Source organism: Vombatus ursinus, unplaced genomic scaffold, assembly GCF_900497805.2.
Source record: "Vombatus ursinus unplaced genomic scaffold, bare-nosed wombat genome assembly UNPS02014830.1, whole genome shotgun sequence".
Lineage (NCBI taxonomy): Eukaryota > Metazoa > Chordata > Mammalia > Diprotodontia > Vombatidae > Vombatus > Vombatus ursinus.
The window spans coordinates 30,783,449-30,806,934 of NW_020954608.1; the positions used below are offsets into that span (position 1 = coordinate 30,783,449).

Consider the following 23,486-nt stretch of genomic DNA (forward strand, 5'->3'; position numbering starts at 1 on the left):
GCAGGGCTGATGATCCTGCCCCAAAGCACAGCAGGGGGTGCAGCCTCATATAAAGCTCCAATTCAGAGACTAAGGCTGGAAAGATGGGTAAACTGAAGAAGACAGTGACTATTCTAGAACTATTGTAGATACGGAAATACCTAAAATTCCAACCTAGAAGAAAATAACCCTGTAACAACTGCAAAATGAGACTCAAAACAAAAAAATGGATTTTCCATTATGGCTGTATGATACCTAAAAAAAAGGAAAGAAGATAAAAAGTAAAATAAAAGTTACTAAGGAAAGAATAGGAAGATGATTAAATAGCCTAGAAGAGAAAGTGGTAAATATTATCTAAGTAAGAGACCTATAATAGAATAGAGGATGTTCAGGCATTCCTGATGACAACATTTATAGCTGTATAGGAACTTTGAAAGGCAAAAGATAAGAGTCAAGAGAAAACAAGAGAGGTAAATTTACTTGAACAGTTGGAAGGACTAACAATCTTACAGTAATACAATACAATAATAGGGCTAACCATCTAATAAGGGAGAGAAGGAAAACAAGTGTCTCTTCAGAAGCTTTTTTTTTTAAAGGATATTGAGGGAGTTAAACAAGAAAAACTGAAGACCAAGGGGAAGATTGGTTTTGTTCTGAGAGTGTTGAGAAAAGGAGGTAAGAAGAATGTACTAGGATAGAAAGGGGAAATAATGGGTGGACCTGGTATTTCTCATAATAGAGGGGTACAAGAGAAGAATATACTAATGGAGGGAGGGGTAGAAGTGTGGGCATCATGAACTTTAGTCTTATCTGAGTTGTACAAAGGAAGGCTGAAAACACACACAATTTGGTGTATAAATACATCAAATTAAACCGGGAAATAATAAGAAAAGCAGGAACTTAAAGAGGGGAAGATTTACTAAAGAGAGAAAGGTCACAAGCAAAACAAACTTCCTGATCCTGTTTGGTGCATAATATATTGCTAAATAAGTACTTATTAATTCATGGAAGACTTTAAAAATACATGTGCATAAAATATATTAAAAATAAATATTAAAAATTTGAGCCAATACCATGAATTTCTTACCTAGTCAGATTTTCTATTTATAGTATAATGTTTGGAACATAGAAGAATGCAATAGTCAAAAATAATCAGACTGTTACTTAATGAAAATATATTATTCTATGAATTATAGTATTATGTAATATCAACAGTGTCAGTTGAATGTTCTTTTCAGTTTTTATAGTCTTTAAACTTTGAAATATATTTGAAAGTTAGTTTTATTCTAGATTTTAAGTTATTTTAACCTTTTTCCTTTCCCATAAAAATACCATCAAACCAAAGTGGATTCAGTAGGTGTGATGTTTCATATTTACATTAGATGGAATGTTTTCTTTATGTGCTTTGCTTATTTTGGGATAGAGTAGGAAGAATTAAAAATCAAAGATACTAAATTTTTAGTTTGGTGGTTTTCTTGTATATAATGCTCAATTTTATATTAACTTATTGTAGGAAGAGGAAAGTGTTATTTGTATTGTGATGTTATGGGGCTAAAAAAGAGTTAATTCTCAATATTTTGTCTTTAAAATATGAAGATGAGTGTTCCTTTAGAAATAGAGGTTAGTTTTGAAATGAACTTATTTTTTCAACCCTTTGAATTTTAGGAAGTGCAAGTACAATAGTCTTCTATTCCCTCATCTTGAGGTGGAGGTAACTCTGGGTTCTTGAAGGCTTTGGTAATGGAGCACAAATTCTGTCAGATCCTCACAACCTGTTAAAGCTTTGAGTAGAGGGAATTTGATGGACTGTGAATCTGCTAACCAAAGGCAGAACCAGCCTGGCTAAATTTGGAGAAGTTTGTAATCACATGAATGACCATCAGATGATGACAATTTTTTCATACACCGCAGCTAATGTACGTTGTATAAGGCATAGGAAAAATTTGATCTGCATTAGTAGAGGGTGTCCCTACTATACAATTCAATTTAAGTACTAAAGTAATTTTAGAAAACTTGAAAAAATTATAACATTGGAGTTTTAAAAATAATGTGTTGTTATTTTCTTTCCCCTCTTGTTTAGGACATGTATTCCTTTGAGAAATTTTGGACAGAAGATCTTAGTTTAATACCTGACTTGGATGATATAAAGAGATAATTCCAGTCATGAGTAAGTACAGTTCTTTCTTTTATTTTGGAGATCTCAGTAGAATCTCTACTGTTATAACTTTCTTAAATATTAAGTTGCAGTGATACAGTAGGAAATTTGTCTTGAAGAGTTAGGCCATTGTATTATATTCTATTGTGATTTTTATACACTTGCAAATTGGATCTCATTCGTAGCTAAGATGGATTGATGTCTTTTAGGTAGTGAGCTGTTAAAAGATAAAAGTGTATCTAAAAATATATTTGGCTAATATACTTTGAGAAGTTTGTATTTAAAATGATGAAAATTTAATTCATCAGCTATGTGGATTATAGTAATCCTTTATCTTAAACATATTTCTCTTAGCCATTGGAAAATGATTTTTGGTGAAAAATATGTAGGAAAAAATGAAAATTAGTGAGTTAGTTACCACTTTCATCAAATGTTTCTTATTAAATGTAATCAAGGTATAATATTAATATTACAACCTAGCATTAACTTTGAGCAAGAGTTATATCTCAGTCATTGAAGTCTATAAAAATAACAATACATGATGGCAATGATAATATCTTCCTGCCTTTTTGAGGATAGAGGAAGTGACATTTCACCCTAAATCTTGTGGAATTTTTGTGTCATGACAGGATTGACCATACATTTAAAACCTATTGTTGAGACATGACTTTAGGTTTTGGCAAAATTTTCTTTATTTGAAAAACGATATTTGGATTCTAGTCTTTGGGGAGAATATTCAGGTAGAGTATACATGTGTGCATATGTACTTAATGTGTGTACATATTAATCTGAACTTTTAAAAATCCATCTAGCTTTTTTCTATTTTAGAAATTGGCTTTGTATTTTGGAATAATGTCCAAGACTTCTAGTCTTTAAGGCAGGACACCAGCCGTAGCTTAAGAAATATGTGCTGGTAAAATTGACATGTAAATAATCAAAACTTAGCGTAAAACCAACATTCCATCATTTGAGTTTTCTGTTAAAAGTAGTTTAAAATTGTTTATTTTTGTGTTCTATAATGTAGAAGATTTTACTATCATTAGGCTTGATAGTTCTCTTTGTTTTAGTTAGTAGCTTGAGAGCTTAAAAACACAGGCCTTGTTTTTGTGAAGACCTTAAATGTTATGAGCCCTTTAATGTCTAGAATAACATTGTTACTATGCACTTTTTGTTGGTGTATTTCCAGTAAAACAAGGCAAAATTATTTGAGAATGTTGGTAAGCAGGTGAATTTAAATATAAGATAGGAATAAGGACTGTACATGTGATTTCATTAGTATAGGGAACTTTCTCAGGTAAGGAAGCTTTCTATACCAAAGGAGATTCTCAGGTATTCTGCAAGTGATAGAGATTAGTCAACATGTAGCAGAGGCAGTACTTCAACCCAGGGCTTCCTGGCTCCAAGGCCAGTTAAGTGTTTGCTAAGCCAGGCTCTCTCTCAGATGGAATTAGAAAACCCTTTTAATCTTCATTCCAGTAAGGTAAAATAGAATATATTGGAATACAGCAAAGATGGGCATCTGAATTAGTACAAGAAACAGAAGAAGAGAATGCAGTTGGAACAGTGGCAGCAAACATTTTCATGGTGTTTCAAGCATTTTGTAGATAGTCTTAGTTAAATTATCATATTTTGTCTAGCTGTTAGTTTGCTTTGGCAAACTGCAACCCTACTTTGCCTCCACTGGGCACCTTATATTTTCCCATTTAAGTGTTGCTGACTGCTGCTGGAGAGAGTTACATAGCTATGCTGACTGGGTCCACTACAACTCCGTTTTCGTATCTCAATTAGGCCCTCACTGCTGTATGATAAGCTTTTTATTTTCTCCTGATTGATTCTATTAAACTTCCCACTGTGGCTACTTATAAACTTTATTTTTCTTCTCAAGACTTTAATCCTCTTTCCTTTTAGCAAAAGATCTCACGTCTTAATTTGTTGAGAAAGAGACTTGTTTAAAATTCCCTCTTTTTTTCTCCTTCCTATTCCACATCTCTCTTCCTTTGTTTTATATCATGAAGAAGATACGCTTTTCCTTGTCCAACTAACTACCTGTGCTATTGATCTCATCCCGTACTGTTTCATTTAAGACTTAACAACCTTGATCATTCTGACTCTCATTTTTGGTCTTTGTTGTTGGCTCCTTCCATGCTTATATCTCTCTCTCCCTTTATAAAACCTTTACTTGATCTTGCTGCCTTCTTATATTGTTCTATATCTCTTCTACCTTTCATAGCCAAACTCTGGAAAGCACTCTATACTTATCACCTCCATTTTCTCAACTCCCAGACACTTATTTTTTTTCCTGAGGGGAAAAGGTTGTGCTAATTTTTTAAAATGTAATTTTTAAAAACTTAAATGCCAATTCAAGGAGCATTTCCGTGTATTCAGCAGAACACAAAAAGAGGATTGTGTATATGAAACTTTGGATCTCTATTTCATACTGCTTGATTCTTGTCAAAATATGTAATAAATTCTACACATTATTTTCAAAACTTCTATTTCTGAACTTCCTCCTGTTTTCATGCATTTTAAAAAATGTTTCGGTGGTGCTTTTTTTTTTTTTGACATCAGTATTGCCAGTTTCCTCTCTTGTCCCCAGTCCTTCCCCAGTTAAACTGAGGGGAAAAAAAACCCTTATGAAAAATAAGGATATTCAAAGATAGATTGTAAGCTCCTCGAGGGTAGACACTGTCTTTAGCCTCTTTATATCCCCAGTGCTTAGTTCAGTGCCTGGCACAGAGTGGGCACTTAATAAATGTTTATTGATCATTGATTAGTAGCTAGCTAGTGACTATTTAGTGCAGCACTAATACTGGTGCATTGGGGAATGACTGTTGTGTTTTGAAAATATTTTGAAATAGACATTGCATTAGATACAGATATATTAATATCACTGATATTTTTTGTTGCCTTACCTCAGTTTTTGCTGCTTTCCACGTCTTGGCTTAATATTTGAATGTGCCAAATAGTAATGATAATAATAATAACAATAGATGTTAATTGCCAATGTGTATATATAGTTTGCAAAGCACTTTAAATATATTATCTCATTTTATCCTCACAGCAGCCTTGTGAGATAAGTGCTATTATCATGCTCATTTTTACAATCAAGGAAACTGAGTCTAAGAGATTAAGTGACTTGCATGAAACCACATAGCTAGTATGTTTCTGGACCAAGTGTCCAGTAATTTTGCTTTACTTATGACCACCTTTCATATTTCATTTGATGGTTTCTACCAGTGAGAGCAAATGATTTCCCTTGACATTCTGTCTATTTTTATTGCTGAAACCTGCTGCCATCTATACTGTGAGACAACATAATGTTAGTAGATGGAGTACTGTGCTTGGAGTCAGGGAGAACTTGAATCTTGTCTCTGACACTTAACAGATACGTGACTAAGGGCAGGTCATTTAACCTTTTTGAGGCTCAATTGTTTCATCTCTAAAATAGGGATTAAAATAATATACACCCAATGCCTTGACATCTAAGTATTTAGAGAAAAATTCTGAATTACAACAAAATCTAGATCATAAAACAATAATTGTAGTTGATTTAAACATGTCCTTTTAAGAACTAGGCAAACTTAACAGAGATAAATGAGAAACAAATTAGGGGTCAATGCGAAAAAAAAGTACAGTCCTTAAGATTCCCATTTAAAAAATCACTAAATGGGAATCTTAAGGACTGTCCTTTTTTTTTTCTTCAGAATTATATTACACCTATATAAAACCTGATCATGTTCTGGATCATAAAAAACTATAAAACAAAAGGAAAACTTTACAAGTCATAGAGATAGAGATAGAAATTGGACCTGTTGTAGATATAGGGAACTTCCAGGTGAGGAAACTCACCTTACAAGTGTAGGTCAGAAAAACACACCAGAAGTAACAGTGATAAAGTTCTTTCTTTGCAGCTTTAAGTTCTAAGAGAGCTGCTTAGGGCACTGAGAAATCAAGGGATTTGTCTAGGGCCATAGAGCTAGTATGTATCAGAAGACTTCCAGGATTGAAAACCATTTGTCTATTCAATATGCCATGACTACCTCTTAGAGAGTACATTGCAATAAAATTCATAATCAGGGAAGTATGATCAAAAGACATAGAAATAGAGATTAAATAATACTATCCTAAAAAGTATGTATCATAGTATAAGATATTGTAGAACAAATAGTGGTAGTGGCAACATTTGTGCCATCTAGGCAAGGTTGTTGTTGTTGTTGTTTTTTTCTCTAAAAGCAATGAAATCATCCTTGAGACTTAATTTAATTGGTCCAGGGAAGTAAGATTTGAACCATTGACATGGTTTCCTGATCACTTAAAAATAAAAAAAAAAAACTAGTATATGATAAGTCTGGGACTTCTCAGGTTTGATGGACTTCCTGCTGCCATTTGAATTATTTGATACAGCAGGTTTCCAAATAGAGTGAAAGGACCTATGTCCAACTGAAGCAGTACTATATCTTTGCTGAATATCCTTTCCATGCTGTTAACTTCCTTTAGTTAAATGTTACATGATCTATAAGTCTTTTCATTTGATTCTAATCCTGAGCCTGACCCACTAGGTTGGCCTGAATCAAGCTTGGCCCAGAGCACAAATAACCATTTAAGAAAGTGATAGCAGTGACATAATCTACTAGAATTTTTGAGATATAGCTAGAGCTTCCCTTGGAAGAAAATTTATATCTTTGAACATTTATATTAATAGAACAGAGAAATAGAGGATCAATGAATTGAGTATTTAATGAAATTGAATAGGAGAAAGTACTATGTGGCTTGTTTCCTTCAACCTAATATTATCAAATATTTATCTCATCAATGTCAAAATGTATCATTCAATTAATTATGTTATTCTTTTACATAGTTGACTGTGCTAGACTGATTAAAAGATACACTCCTCTTAATATTCTAGTGTACCCACTCCCTTTTATTAATGTTGAATTCATATTACTAAATAATTTTGAATTTATAAGCTTATGTGTATTCCTTGATATTTTTCATTTTTTACACATACATGAAAGCACAGCTTAGTAAGTGATGATAATTGTCTGTTCTTAAAGCCAATAAATTCACAATTCCTACAAATGGTTATGAGATCCAGTATTTTCTACAGAGCCTGGGGACAGCTGTGTCATATTTTTTGGATTGAATAAAAAGAGATGTTTTGCATAAAGAGAATTTGATCTTGTGAATGTATGTGATGAATGATATTGTATTGTCGTCTTCTTGTTTCCCAGAAGTATGAAACTGCTATTAAATTATAGCACCACCCTCCTTCCAAAAGTACCAAAAAAAAATAAGACTTCCATCTTTTTTTGCTCTTCAGAATTTGTAAAAAAAAAAAAATTAAATTTGGTATTATGCTTTCAGGGGGAAGGAGAAATATTGTTTCCTTTGTCACTTTCTTTTTCTTTTCTGTCTTCCCTGAAGTCTGAAGTTTTACAGCAGTGTGAGGGAGCACAAATTTAGAGCTTGAAGGGAACTTAAAGATTATCCCAGTCTCTTTTTTTCCAGTGAATAAATTGAGACCCAGAGAGATTAAGCAATTTGCCCAAGGCCATATAAGGTACCATCAAGTAAAAAGAGCCAGGATTCAAATCCAAGGCCTCTGTGTTCAAGCTTTGGTCAGGAAATTGCTGTAGATTATTTTTCTTCTCAATTCGGATCCCAAACCATAAATTTATTGACTTCTTTTATTGAAAACTTTTATTAAAAAATCTAAATTTTGTTGCAAATCTTTTATAATTTTACTCCTGAAGTTAGGACTAAAATAAAATATGAAACTTAGTATAGATAATTCTTTTTTGAGGTTTGCAGAAGGGAGCAATATTGTCTGGAACTTGAACTAACAATTCTGTTGCATTCTGCGCAATAGACTACATCTGGGGTATTGTGTTTAGGGTACCAGATTTAAAAAAAAACCCATCAGAAACATTGCTAAGCTGGAGAATATCTGGAGAAGGGCATCCAAGATGGTAAAAGTCTTAAGTTCATGCTATATAAGGCTAAGTTGAAGGAACTGAGAAAGTTCAGATTGAGAAAGAGAAAGTTGGAGAGGGGATAGATATCTTTGAGTATCTGAAAGGATGTTATGTGCTGGATGAATTAGACTTATTCTTGTAGATTCCAGAAGGCTGAAATGGAAGCAATGAGTCAAAATTATACAGAAGCAAATTAAACTTGATGTCAGGAAAAACTAACAATTAGAGCTATTTCAAAGTGGGCAGCTGGTGGTGCAATGAATGGTGTGCTGGACCTGGAGTTAGGAAGATTCATCATCTTTGTAAGTTCAAATCTGGCCTGAGAGGCTTACTAGCTGTGTGATCCTGGGCAAGTCACTTAACCTTGTTTGCCTGAGTTTCCTCATATGTAAAATGAACTGAAGAAGGAAATAGCAAACCATTCCTGTATCTTTGCCAAGAAAACCCCAAATTTGGTCATGAGGAGTTGGATATGACTGGAAAACAACTGAACAAAATTCCAAAGTGGCATGAACTATCTTAGAAGATGTGTGTTCTTTTACACCAAGGGTCATCAAGGAAAGGCTGATGACTATTTGTTGGATATGTTGTAGTTGGTAGCTACAGCAAAAAAGGAGGGGAGATCTTGAAATATAGTTTTCCAAAAAGCAAAAGATAAAGGTTTACAACCAAGAATACTGGATCTGAAGATGGGAAGATCTGAGTTCAAATCTGGCATCATACATTTATTATCTGTGTGATCCTGGGCAAGTCATTCAACCTGTTTGCCTCAGTTTCCTTATTTGTAAAATTTTGATAATAAGAGCCTCCCAGGGTTGTTTTTGAGTTTAAAATGTGATAATTTGTGAAGTGCTTTGCAAACCTTAAAGTGCTTTATGGTACTTTATGGCATGAGTGTTGTTGTTATTATTTATAATCTTATGAGAAAAATGGACCTTGTTTGGAATAAGGAACTTTGAGGTATTCATAATGAAAATATAAGAGCTGAAGAGAGACATTGAAATGAAAACACAGAGTCACGAAAAAACGACTAGAAAGGTTGTTTTTTAATATTTAAGCATTTCAATGGGACTATATGATGTTAGTCATATATAATATATGTTAGTCTTCTTTTCTAGATCCACATCCAGATCATGGCCTCTGACTGTAGGTGTCCCACAGGGTTCTGGTAATCTCATCAGCTCCCCTGGACTTAATTACCATCTCCATGCTGAAGATTCTTAATCTATTTATCCTGCCCTAACTTCTCTGCTGATCTCAGTCTTGCATCTCCAAATGCCTTTCTGGAACTGGGTGCCCAGTAGATGTCTTAAATTTAACATGTCCACAACAACTAAGTTTTCCCCTTAAAACCTTCTCCTCCCCCCACTTACCTTCCTTATTATTGTGGAGGACAACAATCTCCTCCCAGTCCATCAGGCTCACAGCCTAAGTGTCACCCTTCACTCCTCCTTCTCTCTCACTTCCTCATATCCATCCAGTCTGTTGCCATGGCCTGTTGATTTCACCTTTGTACCATTTCTCAAAGGCCTTCTCGTCTCTGACACTGCCACTACTTTGGAGCGGGCCTTCATCACCTCACATCTGAACTATTGCAATAGCTTGCCCCAAGTCTCCATTAATCCATCTTCCATTCAGTCACCAAAGTAACTTTCTTTGAGTGCAGGTCTGGCCATGTCACCCCCTTACTTGGTAAAATTCAGTGATTCCCTATGACCTTCAGGATCAAATACAAAATCCTCTGTTTGGAATTTAAAGCCCTCTACAGCCTAGCCCCTCTGACCTTTCTGGTATTTTTACACCCTATCTCCTGCCATGTACTTTTTGATTCAGTGACCCTGGCCTCCTGCCTGTTCCATGAACAAGACACTCTATCTCTCAGTTCTAGATATTTTCTCTGGCTGCCCCTCATGCCTTGAATTCTCTTCCTCTCAACTCTGCCTACTGACTTCCTGCCCTCTTTTAAGTCTTGACTAAAATTTTTGGGAGAACGGGAGTAAAATTTATTATGTTTAATGTAGACCCAGAAAAAGCAAGAGTGGCAATCATGAGGCTGAGGCTGGTTGATCTAATCAGCTCAAAAGTTCTGAGGTCTATGAGGTAGAGGAAGAAAGGAGGTAGGGAGGGAGACACCATAGAAAATGAAAAAATTGATACCTTATATGTGTAGCAAATAGTATAACATCTAAGTAATTAAAAGAAAATTTAATTATAGATGAAGTGGCAGCAAAATTAAAATAGCTACAGACTGCAGTGTAACACTTTGGATCTAGTCAAATTTAACAAAAATTTATAAGAAAGAAGTTAAAGACCTGTTTAGAACTTTATAATATTCTTATAAAAACTTATGAAGTTAGATATGATAGATCTCTGGCAATTACTGAGTAGGAACAGAAAGGACTACACATGTTTTTTCAGCTTTTGTGGCATTTTTAAAAAAATTTTTTTGTTTTGTCTTTCTAGATATTTACAGATTACCTTTACTCTGTGAAAAGTTTTTTGGAACCAAATAAAACAGACAAAACATATAATACAGTGACCTCATCTGAAAGTGCATGCAGTGTTTGATATCTGTAATACTTCCTGAAGCTCTTTATTTTAAAAAAATTTTTTTAATTAATAGTTTTTTCTTCTCTCTCCCATACCGTCTATCCTGCATGGGGAAAAAAAGAGAAAACAAATTCTATGTAACAAATATGCACAGTCAACAAAACAAATTTCCTCATGGGTTGTATATACAAATGGTCTCATTCTGTAATCTGAATCTGTTAACTTGTCTCAGGAGATGGATAGTATGTTTGATCATTGATCCTTTGGCATTGCAGATGGTTATTGTATTGATAATAGTCCTTACAACTTTCAAACTTGTTTTTTATTTATAGTTTTGTCATTATTGTACAAGTTATTCTCCTGTTTTGCTAATTTTGTTCTTTATCCATTTTCTTATTTCTCTGATCATTTTTGGGTATAAGTCTTATGACTTATACCCAAAAATGATCAGAGAAATAAGAAAATAATAATATTGATATAATTGACCATGTACTAGGGAACAAATACCTCATAAATATATATAGAAAAGCAGAAATATCATACATATCCTTTATTGACCACAAGGTATTCCACTAAAGACTTCCTACAAAGTTGATACTGAATCATTAATGATTTATTTTTCCTGGAGCCTGGATGGAGCTATGAACTAGATAACATTTTTCCCATGCTAAAGAAGGAGGATTGTGTGGGCAAGGGTGGCTTTCTCCCCACAACTAGCTTTGGACTGGCCCTCTGACAGTTGGCTTCTACTTGATACTGTATCTTGGTATTCTTTTCAGCTACTACTGCCAATAACACAATTGCTTAAGGCAGTGAAACTTAATGACCAAAACTTGATTTGGTAATCAAAGTATTATACTTTTAAAAAAGGAACATCTAAAATACTTGAAATTCTGAGGCCCTCTCATTAGTAACACGGAAGTTCAACAGAATGAAACCTGGGAAAGTTTTATCATTTATGACTTTATATTATATGAGTTAATTTTCTTATTTTTGCACAAATTTTCTTATAATTCACATAAAGAGATATTTAAATTATGTTGTCTAATTATACATTAACAAAAATAGTGTGCTTCTCTGGTTTTTATTAGTGCCCAAAAAATAATAATGGAAAACAGGAAGGTTTAGATCCAAGTAATTATTTTCTTTCTAAAGTTGATCAATTTTTTCATTGCTTCCCCCTCCCCCCATTTTAACATTGTGCTTCTCCCTTACCTACACTTAATTAATAAATAAAAGTAGGAGCTAGAATTTTTTTGGGAAAAATAACAAGAGATAAGCCATTAGCTAATTTGATTTATAAAAAGAAAGTAAACATAAATTACCAATATTAGAAATGAACAAGTGAATTCATACGCAGTGAAGAAGAAATAAAAAGCAGTCATTAGGAACTCTTCTACCCAACTATATTCTAATACAACTGATAATCTAAATAAAATAGATGAATATTTACAAAAATATAAATTTCCCAGATTAACAGAAAAGGAAGTGGAGTCCTAAAATAACCCTATCTTAGAAAAAACAATTGAATAAGCTATAAATGAACTCCCAAATAAAAATTTTTTAGAAACCAGGATTTTGATTTAAGAATGAATTCTACCAGACATTTAAAGAACTAATCATTCTAATACTATGCAAATATTGAAAAAATAAGTAAAGAAAAGAACCTACTAAATTCCATCTCTGAAACACTTAAAATACTGTGTGTAAATGTATATACATATGTGTGTATATATACATTCTCCTGTTTCTGTTAATTTTATTCCCTATCAGTTTTCCTATTTCCCTGATCATTTTGGGGTATAAGTCTAGCAGTGGTATAATTGACCACATATTAGGGAATAATTTCTACCTTTGCCTTTTTAATTTCAGCTAAATTGTAATAGATTCTGCTCCTTCCCCATATTTCAACTTTCTTTGTATTTTTCTGTTTCAAGTGTGTCTTGTAAACAACATTTTGGATTCTGGTTTCTAATTCCATTTTTCTATCCTCTTGCATTTTGTGAGTGAGTTCAACCTATTCACATTCATAGTTGTTACCAACTGTATTTCTCACCATCTTATTGTTTCGTACTTATCTCTCTTTTTTCCTTGCCCTCTGTTTTGCTTCTAATTCCTTCCTTACTATACCTTTCCTCTCATTCCCCATTTTTCCTTTAACCCTGTTCCTTCCTATTTCCCTGTTCTGTATCTGTGTTTTTAATGTGTATTCTTCTATCCTTTGACCAGTTCATCTGCTCCACTCCATTGCCATCTTCTTGTATAAGGTCCTCTTTGTGCACCCTGTATTGTGAGATAATTTCTCTCATTCTTTCTCTCCTTTCCTCTCCTAGTACATTCCTATTTGTCTCTCATTTCTTTCTTTTTTCATTTGAGATCATCTGAACAATGGAATCACACCTCTGATGATGAAGTTCTGAGTTGCTCCATGTGTCATCTTCCCATATATGAAAGTGAACAGTTTAACCTTGTTTAGTCTTTGATGATTTCTCACTCATATTTACCTTTGATGACATGTAACATTTTCTACTCAGCTCTGGTGTTTTCATGAGGAATGCTTGGAAGTCCTCTAGTTTGCTAAAGCATTGTTTCCCCCCCACCCCTGTTGGATTATACTCAGGTTTTTTTGGGTAGGTTATTTTTGGTTGAAAGACTAGAGTTTTTATTCTCTGCAATAGCATATTCTAAGCTCTCCACTACTTGTTAATGGGGGCATTTGTCTAATCTTGATTATGGCTTCTCAGTACTTGAATTCTTTATTTCTGGATACTAGCAACATTTTTCCTTGACCTGGGAGCTGGTTGGTTATATTGTTCCTTTGAGTTTTCTTTCTATCTTTTTCTTTTTTTAAAGGAATTGGCCAGTCGATTCATCTTTTTACTTTACCCTCTGGTTCTCAGTTATCTAGACAGTATTCTTTTATAATTTCTTGAAATATGATGTTTATAACCTCTCCCTTTTGTTCATGGCTTTCAGGTATTGCAGTGATTTTTAAATTATCTGTCATAGATTTGTCTAACAGGTCATTTGTTTTTCCTATGAGAGATTTATACAATTTCTTATTTTTTTTCATTCTTTTGACATTCTTTTGTTATTTTTTGATATCTCATGGAGTCATCAGCTTTCATTTGTCTGTTCTTTTTTTCAGTAATTAATTCACATAATTCTTTTGTATCTTTCCCCAAAGTATACCTTTCTTCCTTAGCTCCTTTCTGTTTTCCCATTCTTTCATCTACTGCTCATTTGGTTTTTAAAATCATTTCTAGCTCATTTAAACTTACTTTATCTCTTCTAGGAATTCTTGTTGAACTTCTGTTCAAATTGCATTTTTCTTTGAGGCTTTGCTTGTAGATTTTTCAAGTCATTCTCTTCTTCTGTTTTTATGTCTTGTGTTTCCCTGTCACTATAATAACTTTATGGTCAGATTCTTTCTTGTTTGCTCATTTTTCCTGCCTATTTCTTGACTTTGGACTTTGTTAGTGGTAAGGCTTTGTATACTTTTCATTGTGTACGTATGTGTATGTATCTGTGTGTGTGTGTGTGATTTCTGGCTTGAACTTTTGTTCTCTTGCATCCTTCTGCTGCTTTCAAAGCTTTGACTAGGATCCTATAAATTTTTAGTGCCCCCAATTTGGTGTGATCTGGGGGGTAGCTTTTCACTGCCCTTCTGGTCTGAGTTCTGTAGGTTCCTTACCCAGGTTTGGGTGTATTGGCTTATTTCAGTGGGAGTTTCAGTTGACTGCTATTGGACTTACCTACTCTTTACCTGTTGGTAGTCTCTATAGGTTCATTGTGACTGAATTGCCAGCTTCTTTTGGTTTGGGATGTGCTCTGTTCCAGGGATCAGAGCTATCCAATTACTTTTTCCCTTCTAGAACCATGCTTAGTACACAGCTAGAGCCTAAGCTTGAGACCACCTCTGTCCGACCTAGAACTGGTGGGTGGTATATTTTCCAGGTTGCACCCATTCCTGCATCCTCTGAGATCAACCATCCTCTGAGATCTCTTTCTGCCCTGGGCTTCCTGTTTTGGCACCATTTTGCCATAGTGGCATTTGGCACTAGAAATGGCACCATTTCTAGGCTTTAGCCTCATCCCCTGAATTCCAGCATGCTGGAATGCTCCCTGTCATCTCATATTCTCTTGGCAAGATTCCCTCCCCAGTGTCTACATACCTCTTCGTTTCTCCCCCTCAGCCACATTGGCCTGGAAAAATGACTCTATGACTTCTTTTTGACTTTCTGGTCAGATTTCTATCTAGTTCATTCTCTAGATCTTTGTTGAGGAGATGTTGGGACTTTCTAGCCAGGGGTGGGGAACCTGTGGCCCTCTAGGTCTTCAAATGTGGCTCTTTGACTGAATCCAAACTTCACAGAACAAATCCCCTTAATAAAAAGATTTGTTCTGTAAAGCTTGGACTTAGTCAAAAGACCACACCCAAGGACCTAGAAGGTCTCGGGGCCCCACCCCTGATCTGGACACTGATGCTTCCTCCCCTTCTGTCAAAATCTTGATACCTTTTTGCTTTGTAAGATGGAGGGGGAGGAATTGAACAGGGGAGCCCTGGTTCAATTTGATGAGTTTCCCCCATCAGCATCTGAAAGGCATCTCCAGTAGAGTTAGCATAAACTTTGAAATCTTTAGGATATTAAATACTTAAGTATAGTATAATTTTTTGTTTTCTTTTTCTAAAATATAAACTAGTCACAACTAATTTCCTATTCTTAAATGGGAATGCTTTGAAAAAGGTTAGTTCTTTCTCATAACATGGCACTAATTCTTTGGCCTGATAAATGTTCTTTAGCTAAAAATGGAACAAATGAATACATTGAGATTCTAATTCTTTTAAGTTTTAAAGATTTATGGGTCACATGAGATTTTAATATGAAAAGTTAGGCTTCTAACCATAGTATGCTCCTAAAAGTTTTATAACTATAAAGCACTGACTTTAATTAAAAGCCTAAAAATTAATTTAGACTATTAGTCAAAATAGGAAATGTAAAAAATCAATTTATCTACCTTTGAATTTTACTTAAATGATGATTATATTGCAACTCCTTATGGGTCATTGTTCTTTAAAATTTTAGGAAGGACTTTAAGTAAAATAATAATTTAAAATGGAAATATTTTAATTATAGATAAAAAAAGTCAGATTTCAGCTTGTATCTTTTCTTTGGATGAATATCCTTTGTACCTGCTGGACCATATATTCCACATGGGGTTATCTAGGTGGTTCAGTGGATAGAATGTCGGACTTAGAGTCAGGAAGACCTGAGTTTAAATCCTGCCTCATACACTTACTTAGCTATGTGACCCTGATTAAGTCACTTAGCCTCTCACAATTTCAGTTTCTTCATCCAAAAATATGGATAGTAATAGTAATTACCTCACAAGTTTGTGAAGATCAAATGAATGAACATGTAATGTGCTTTGCAAACCTTAAACTACTATATAATTGCTTTTTACTACTATTATTACTGTTACTACTGGTATTGTCATTATTATTTACCCCCACCCCCCACCCCCAGTATCATGTTTGGAAGAAAGCTTGTGTTAACCATAAAATGTACTACAATTCATTTCCTTTATTCTCCAAATATAGACATTTCCAAACAGGCTGTAGTCAAGAATGCCCTGACAGCACTAAAGTTTTTTTGGAGAACTGAATTAAGGTTTGAAGTATGTACAATTATATATAAATATAACTTTGTTTGAAAATGAAATTTTAAGTTCAGTTCTCTCTCTATATATGAAGTAAATTTTCCTTAATAGGTCTTTCAAAACAATGGCCTATTAAAGATTTTTTTCTTTCCATCCCAATGTTGTCTTAAATGGAAAAAAAAGTAGTATTCTAGCTGTTTTTTCCCTACCCACTTTCACAAGTTTGACTCAAGTAGAAGCACATATATGTAAGTAAATTAGCTGTCTTCCATTCTCCTGTTGTCTAACTCTAAGACTGATCTAGTCCATTTACTTTTTAAAAAATAATCTATTAACAGCCTTCTATATGGTTAGAATTTTGTTAGATTCTATAATGAATAAATTATTATGTAAGGGATAGTTTATGTTCTTCAAGTTTACAGTTTAATAAGGGAAATAACTGTATATAAGTAATGATAGTACCACATAGTACATGATAAATGCCGTATAAACAATATAAAATGCTGTGAGTGGAGAGAAATTGCTTCTAACTGGGAAATGATAAGAGAAATTTTCGTAGTTCCAAATAGGAAGAATTAGGGTTGAAATTGAGACATGTTCTGATGTGTAGTCTTTCTTGTCAAGAAGAATTTAAAGATACTAGGGTGGTTTAGAAAAAGGAATAGAATTAAGATCATTTCTCTGGAGAGCAGTTGACAATATCCACTAGAATCTTGATTGGGTGATGAATAGGGATTAAATGAACTAGGATGCAAGGACTGTTACAACTCCCCTGTCCCAACTAGTGAGGGAGAATATGAGACTAAGTTCTAGAAAGGGTGGCCAGGGAATCTTCAGGAAGAAAGTCTTGAATGGAAAAAAAATGGAGGGACCAAGAAAGGAAAAAAGTTTAAAATTAAAGATTTTTTTTTTGATCTATGGAACAGGCATTCCAGAGAGCTCAGTGGAAGGGCTGGATAGCTGTAGAAAATGGGGTTTAAACAATGGCAACTGGGGATTCAGAGCAATCAGAATTAGAACTAATTGACAGTGAGACAGAGTTGAGCTGAAAAGGGGAGAAGAGATATAAGATGATAGCTAGCAGGAAAGCTATGGTCTAGTGAGGGTTTTTTTTTTTTTTAAGGATAGAGGAGACTTGGGAGGTCTGTAGGCATGTGGAAAGCAACCATGAGGTAGTGAGAGATTAAAGATTAGAGAAAAAGAGAGGGGAGATAGGGAGGACAGAGAAAATGGGAAAGGTTGGCCTCAAGGGTATATATAAAGGGGTTGACTTAGGCATAGAGACGGTCTCCTTTTCATCAGAGACAGTAGTAAAGGAGGAGATATTGAAAGATGAGGAGAGAGGGAGAAGAGGGAAATTGAAGCAAATGGCCTTAATTTTCTCAATGGGGAGACTGATTTCATTCTGCTAAATGTTGTATAGGAGGGGGACCAGGTATGGAGATAGAAGACGTGGGTTCAGTTCTACACTCAGTTACTGCTATAATGTATCTCATTGTTCAAAAGTCACTTAACTATTTTCATCTCAGTTTCCTCCTCTGTAAATATGTTTAGACTATGATACCCTATATCACACTCTCTGGGAGTCTAAGGTAAAAGGTTGTCTCAGAGTAGGTTTGCTCAAAAATTTGCTCAAAAATATCACCCCACCCATTTTTAATGATTATAGATTCTTAATTACATTAATATATACTCTTTCAACATGTAAATACCATCTGGGAAGATTAAGCTCTTTCTTTTCTACCTGAATGTAAATTATTCTAATCAGATTTTATGGCTGTGAGGGCTGTAGCACTTATTTAGCAGTGTGCTTGGGTGGGTTGAGAAAGTGAGGCTAATGCTATGAGGTATGATTTTGATGCCAGATTTCTGGGAATCCAAAGAAAGGTAAGGTAAGAGGATTCTAAAGATAAGCATTTACTTACTTTACATTTTGGGGGAGTGGTCTGGTAGTTACCCTCCTAAAAATTGGTACTATAATTTTTACGCATTTCCCTAGTGGAAAATTTCTAGAATAAATTCCCCTTGATTTAAGGCTGTGTGTGTGTGTGTGTGTATGTGTGTGTGTGTGTGTGTGTGTGTGTGTATGTTTATGTGTCTGTATATTCAATATTTTTAATAAACATGTTGGTATATACATGTTTATATATAAATACATGTGTGTACTTAAAAATTGTGACTTTGCTGGAATGTTATATTGAATTCCCTTGCTCTATGGTATTGCAATGATAAGCTTAGATTATAAAGCTTTTAGAATGGTGATCAAAATTGGCAGTGAGAAATTTCAAATCTGTGGCTAACATGACAAAACAGGAAAATGATAAATGTTGGAGAAGATGTGGGAAAATTAGAACACTAATGCATTGTCAGTGGAGCTGTGAACTGATCCTACCATTCTGTAGAGCAATTTGGAACTGTGCCCAAAGTATAAAATTGTACATACCCTTTGATCCAGCAATACCACTTCTAGGTCTGTATCCCAAAGAGATCATAAAAATGGGAAAAGGACCCACGTGTACAAAAATATTTCTAGCGGCTCTTTTTGTGGTAGCAAAGAATTAGAAATTGAGGGGATGTTCATCAATTGGGAAATGGCTGAACAAGCTGTCATATATGAATGTAATGGAATATTATTGTTCCATAAGAAATAATGAGCAGGCAGACTTCAGAAAAACCTGGAAAGACTAATATGAACTGATACTGAGTGAAGTGAACGGAACCAGGAGAACACCGTACATAGTAACAGCCACATTGTGCAATGACCAACTTTGATAGACTTAGCTCTTCTCAGCAATGCAATGATCTAAGACAATTCCACAAGACTAATGATGGAAAATGTTACTTACATCCAGAGAAAGAACTATGGAGTCTGAATGCAGATCGAAGCACAATATTGTCTCTTTTTTCTTTCTTGTGGTTTTTCTCTTTGGTTCTAATTCTTCTTTACAGCATTACTAGTGTGGAAATATGTTTAATATGATTGTATATGTATAGCCTATGTCAGATTGCATGCTGTTTTGGGGAGGGGGAAAGGAAAGGAAAGGGAGAAAATTTAGAACTCAAAATCTTACAAAAGTGAATGTTGAAAACAAATTAAAAAAATTTCAGATCTGAAAATAATTTTTATTACCATCTTGAGTTTTTTTTCTATTGAATTGTTAAGTAGTACTTTGATCTCTGATCTCCTGAATACTGTTTTGGTATGAGTTCTTGAATTTGAAAATAAGGCCATATGCAAATCTCCCGAAATATCTGTATTATGGTTGCAAAAGGTTACTTTTTTTTGCATAAATCTTTGAAGATCTTCAAGCTGCTGTGTTAAGCTTGAACTCTGTCTGAGCTACATTGGTCATGAAAGCCATCTGTAAGCTCTCTATGGCTAGAGTTTTTATAGTTTTGTTACAGTATCCTTGAGAGGCAGGGTGTCATAGTAGAAAGCTGGCCTCAGAAGTCTTCTGTCTTTGACACAGAGTGGCCGTGTGACCCTGGGCGTATCCCTTAATCTCTCAGTACACTAGGTAACTCTAATATTCTGAGTTCCAGAGAAGTTGCCAACATTGGTAGAAGGAGCTTTTTCACCTTGGAGTTATCTATACCATTGAAATCACAGTCCTTATCCCAATTATATTTATGCCATTAATACTCCTCTTACCCCTTGCCTCCACTACTCACAACCCAAGTAGTAGCATAACTGTATTGAATAGTTTTAAAGAGAACATCTAGTATTTTATAGAATTAAGTTCTAACCACACTTCTGTAAAGTTATTTATAAAATAAAGATCTCACCAGGTTATTCCCCTAATTAATAAATTCCAATGTTTCCTATTGTCTAAAGCATACAATATAAACTCCTCTGATTAGTTTGGAAAATTCTGTTTAACTTGGCCTTAACCTGTGTTTATAAACCTCATTTTATTTTGCTACTGTTCTGAACAGGATTTCTCTCTGTTCCTCACACATGACATTCCATCTCTTTGGCTTTGCACCAAACATACCCAATATCTTGGAATGTACTTCCTCTTCAACTCTGCCTCATGGAATCCTTCTATTCCTTCAAAATGCAGCTCAAACACTGTTTCTAAAGGAAACTTTTTTGGGGGGGGCATGGAGCCAAGATGGTGGAGTGAAGGGAGCTTTTTTCTGAGCTCTCTTAATATACTCTTCTAAACAACTTAGAAAAGCATGACAAACTGAGTTCTGAGATAATCAACAAGTCACAATGAGTTATTTTTCTAGCCCAGGGCAATTGAGGAAGACAGAAAGAGAGGTCTATGGACACTACAGTGGGGGCTGAACTAGAGGGTGCTGCAGAAGCAGCATGGACTGTGAGCTTTTGTCAGTAGCAGTAGTGGTGGCAGTGTCAGGAGTGCGAATCGCCTAGGGATGGTCAGTATACTGAAAACCTGGTCAGAAAGAAATTCTCGGGGGACCCCTGTGCTAACATCGGGCACAAGATTGGGTACTATTTGTGAGCTCCATTACCCATTACCCAATTCCAGGGTGGAGAGGAGTAATTATGGTTAGGAATACTACTAGCAGAGCAGGGGCACTACCTAAGTGATGACTAGAGCCCAGACCAGGAAGGCAGTGACTAGACTTCACCTGGATTATACCATTTTGGAAGTACTGAAAACTCATAGGACCCAGACTTGGCTTTGAAAGCAGTAGGACATTAAAACTTCATCCTCAGGCCAGTCATCCTCCAGAGGTGAGGAGAGACCAATTCTAATTTAAAAGTATAAAGTTAAGAAATAGGCTGGAAAAATGAACAAACAACAACAAAAGAACCTGATAATAATAAACTGCTATGGTGACGGGGATCCTGAAGACACAAATTCAAATTAAGACGATTTAAAAACATCTGCAGCCTCAAAGAAAATAAAATTGGAAACAAACCTAACAAGAAATTCTACAAGAGCTGAAGAGATTTTTTTAAAAAGAGCAAAAAATGATTTTAAAAATCAAATGAGAGCAGTGGAGGAAAAATTCCAAAAAGAAATGAGAACTATGCAAGAAAATTATGAAGAGAGTCAGTAGCTTGGTAAGAGATGCAAAAAATATGAAAGAAAATATCTCCTTAAAAATCAGAATTGGCCAAATGGCAAAAAGAGGTACAAAACTTTACTGAAGAAAAAATAAATCCTTAAAAATTAGAATTTGTCAGGTGAAAGCTAATTAACTCTGTGAAAAATCAAGAAACATATAAAGTCAAAAGATTAAAAAAATAGATAAACATGTGAAATATCTTGAGAAAAAGAACCAGCCTGGAAAATAGAATAAGAAGAAATAATTTAAGAATTGTTGGACTGTCGGAAAGCTACAATTAAAAAAAAAAAAGAGCCTAGACTCATCTTTCAAGAAAATAAGAAGGAAAACTGCCAATATATCTTATGACCAGAAGGCAAAGTTCAGATTAAAAGAATCCACCGATTGCTACCTGAAAGAGATTTCAAAATGAAAACTCCCAGGAATGTTATAGACAAATTCCAAAGCCCATAAGTCAAGGAGAAGATACTGGGAGCAGCAAGAAGGAAAAATTCAACTATCATGGAGTCATAGTAAGGATGGCACAAGATTTAGCAGCTGCCACTGTAAAAGAGCAGAGGGCTTGGAATGAAATATTCTGGAAAGCAAGGGAGCTAGGATTACAATCAAGAAAAACCTACCCAGCAAAACATTATAATCCTGTGGGGGGGGGAATGGAAATTTCATAAAATAGAGGACTTTTAAGCCTTCCTGATAAAAATACTAGAACTGAATAGAAAATTGATATTGAAACACAAGACTCAAGAGAAGCATAGGGTTAAAACTGTTAACATTATTATGGAAAGAAGATACATGTAACCCTGAAGAACTTTATCATCATCAGGGGAGTCAGAATGATTCTACTTAGAAGGTGTAGGTGCACTTCTATTATATTGAGATGATCTCCAAAGAAAAATGAAAGGATGAGAAAGAGGGATGTAGTGGGGAAAGGGAAGATTGACGAAAATTATCTCACATAAAAGAGGTGCATAAGGAAGAGTTTTACAATAAGGGGGAGAATGTTGGATGTGAGGGAGTGGGCAATGCTTGAACCTCACTCTCATCTGAACTATTTCAAAGAGGGAATATACATACACATAAAGTTGTATGTGGAAATTCATCTTACTCAACAGGGGAGTAGGAAAAGAAAGGGCTAAGAGAAAGGAAGTGATAATGAGAGGGAAGGTAAATGAAAGATGGTGGTGGTCAGAGAACAGATTTTTGGGGAGGTTTTTGTTGTACAGTTTTTTTTAGCCATATCCGACTCTTCATGACACCATCTGAGATTTTCTTTATGAAGATACTGGAGCTTGCCATTTCCTTCTCCAGTGTATTTTACAGATGAGAAACTGAGGCAACCAGGGTTAGGTGACTTGCCCAGGGTCATGGAGCTAGTAAGTGTCTGAGGCCAGATTTGAACTCAGTAAATTGAGTCTTTCTGATTCCTAGCCTAATACTCTATCCACTGTACCACCTAGCTGCCCTTTTGAGGAAAGAACACGGTTTAAAAAAAAAAGAGAAGGATAAATAGAAGAGAATAAGATAGAGGGAAATACACAGTTAGCAATCATAACTGTGAATGTGAATGGGATGAACTCACTCATAAAACAGCAGAGGATATTAGAATGGATTAGAAACCACAATTTAACCATATGTTACTTAAAAGAGATACCTTTCAAACAAAGACACACAAAGCAAAAATGAGGGCCTTGCACATAATCTGTTATGTTTCATCTGAAATAAGAAAGGCAAGAGTAGCAATTATAATCTCAGACAAAGCAAAAGCAAAATGATGTGATTAAAAGAAATAAGCAGGGAAATTGTGGGTTTTTTTTTTTTTTTTTTTTTGGTGAGGCATTTGGGGTTAAGGACTTGCCCAGGGTCACACAGCTAGTAAGTGTTGTGTGTCTGAGGCCAGATTTGAACTCAGGTCCTCCTGAATCCAGGGCCGGTGGTCTATCTACTGCACCAATTAGCTGCCCTAGGATATTGTATTTTGCTAAAAGGTACCATAGACAATGAATTAAAATCAACACTAAACATATATGAACCAGATGGCATAGCATCCATATTCTTAATGGAAAAGTTAAATGAGTTACGGGAGGAAATAGTAAAACCATACTAGTGGGTGACCTCAATTT

General features: G+C 34.8%; 1 protein-coding gene across 3 annotated transcripts in view; it reads left to right on the top strand.

Moving 5' to 3' along the window:
• Nucleotides 1-23,486, top strand: part of USP6NL (USP6 N-terminal like) — a 199,725-nt gene that overhangs the window by 16,247 nt on the left and 159,992 nt on the right. For all 3 annotated transcript variants that reach the window (XM_027838800.1, XM_027838799.1, XM_027838801.1), the window contains exon 2: nt 2,060-2,146. In XM_027838800.1, the coding sequence (XP_027694601.1) occupies nt 2,143-2,146 (4 nt within the window). In that variant the 5' untranslated portion in view covers nt 2,060-2,142. The remainder of the gene's footprint in view (nt 1-2,059; nt 2,147-23,486) is intronic.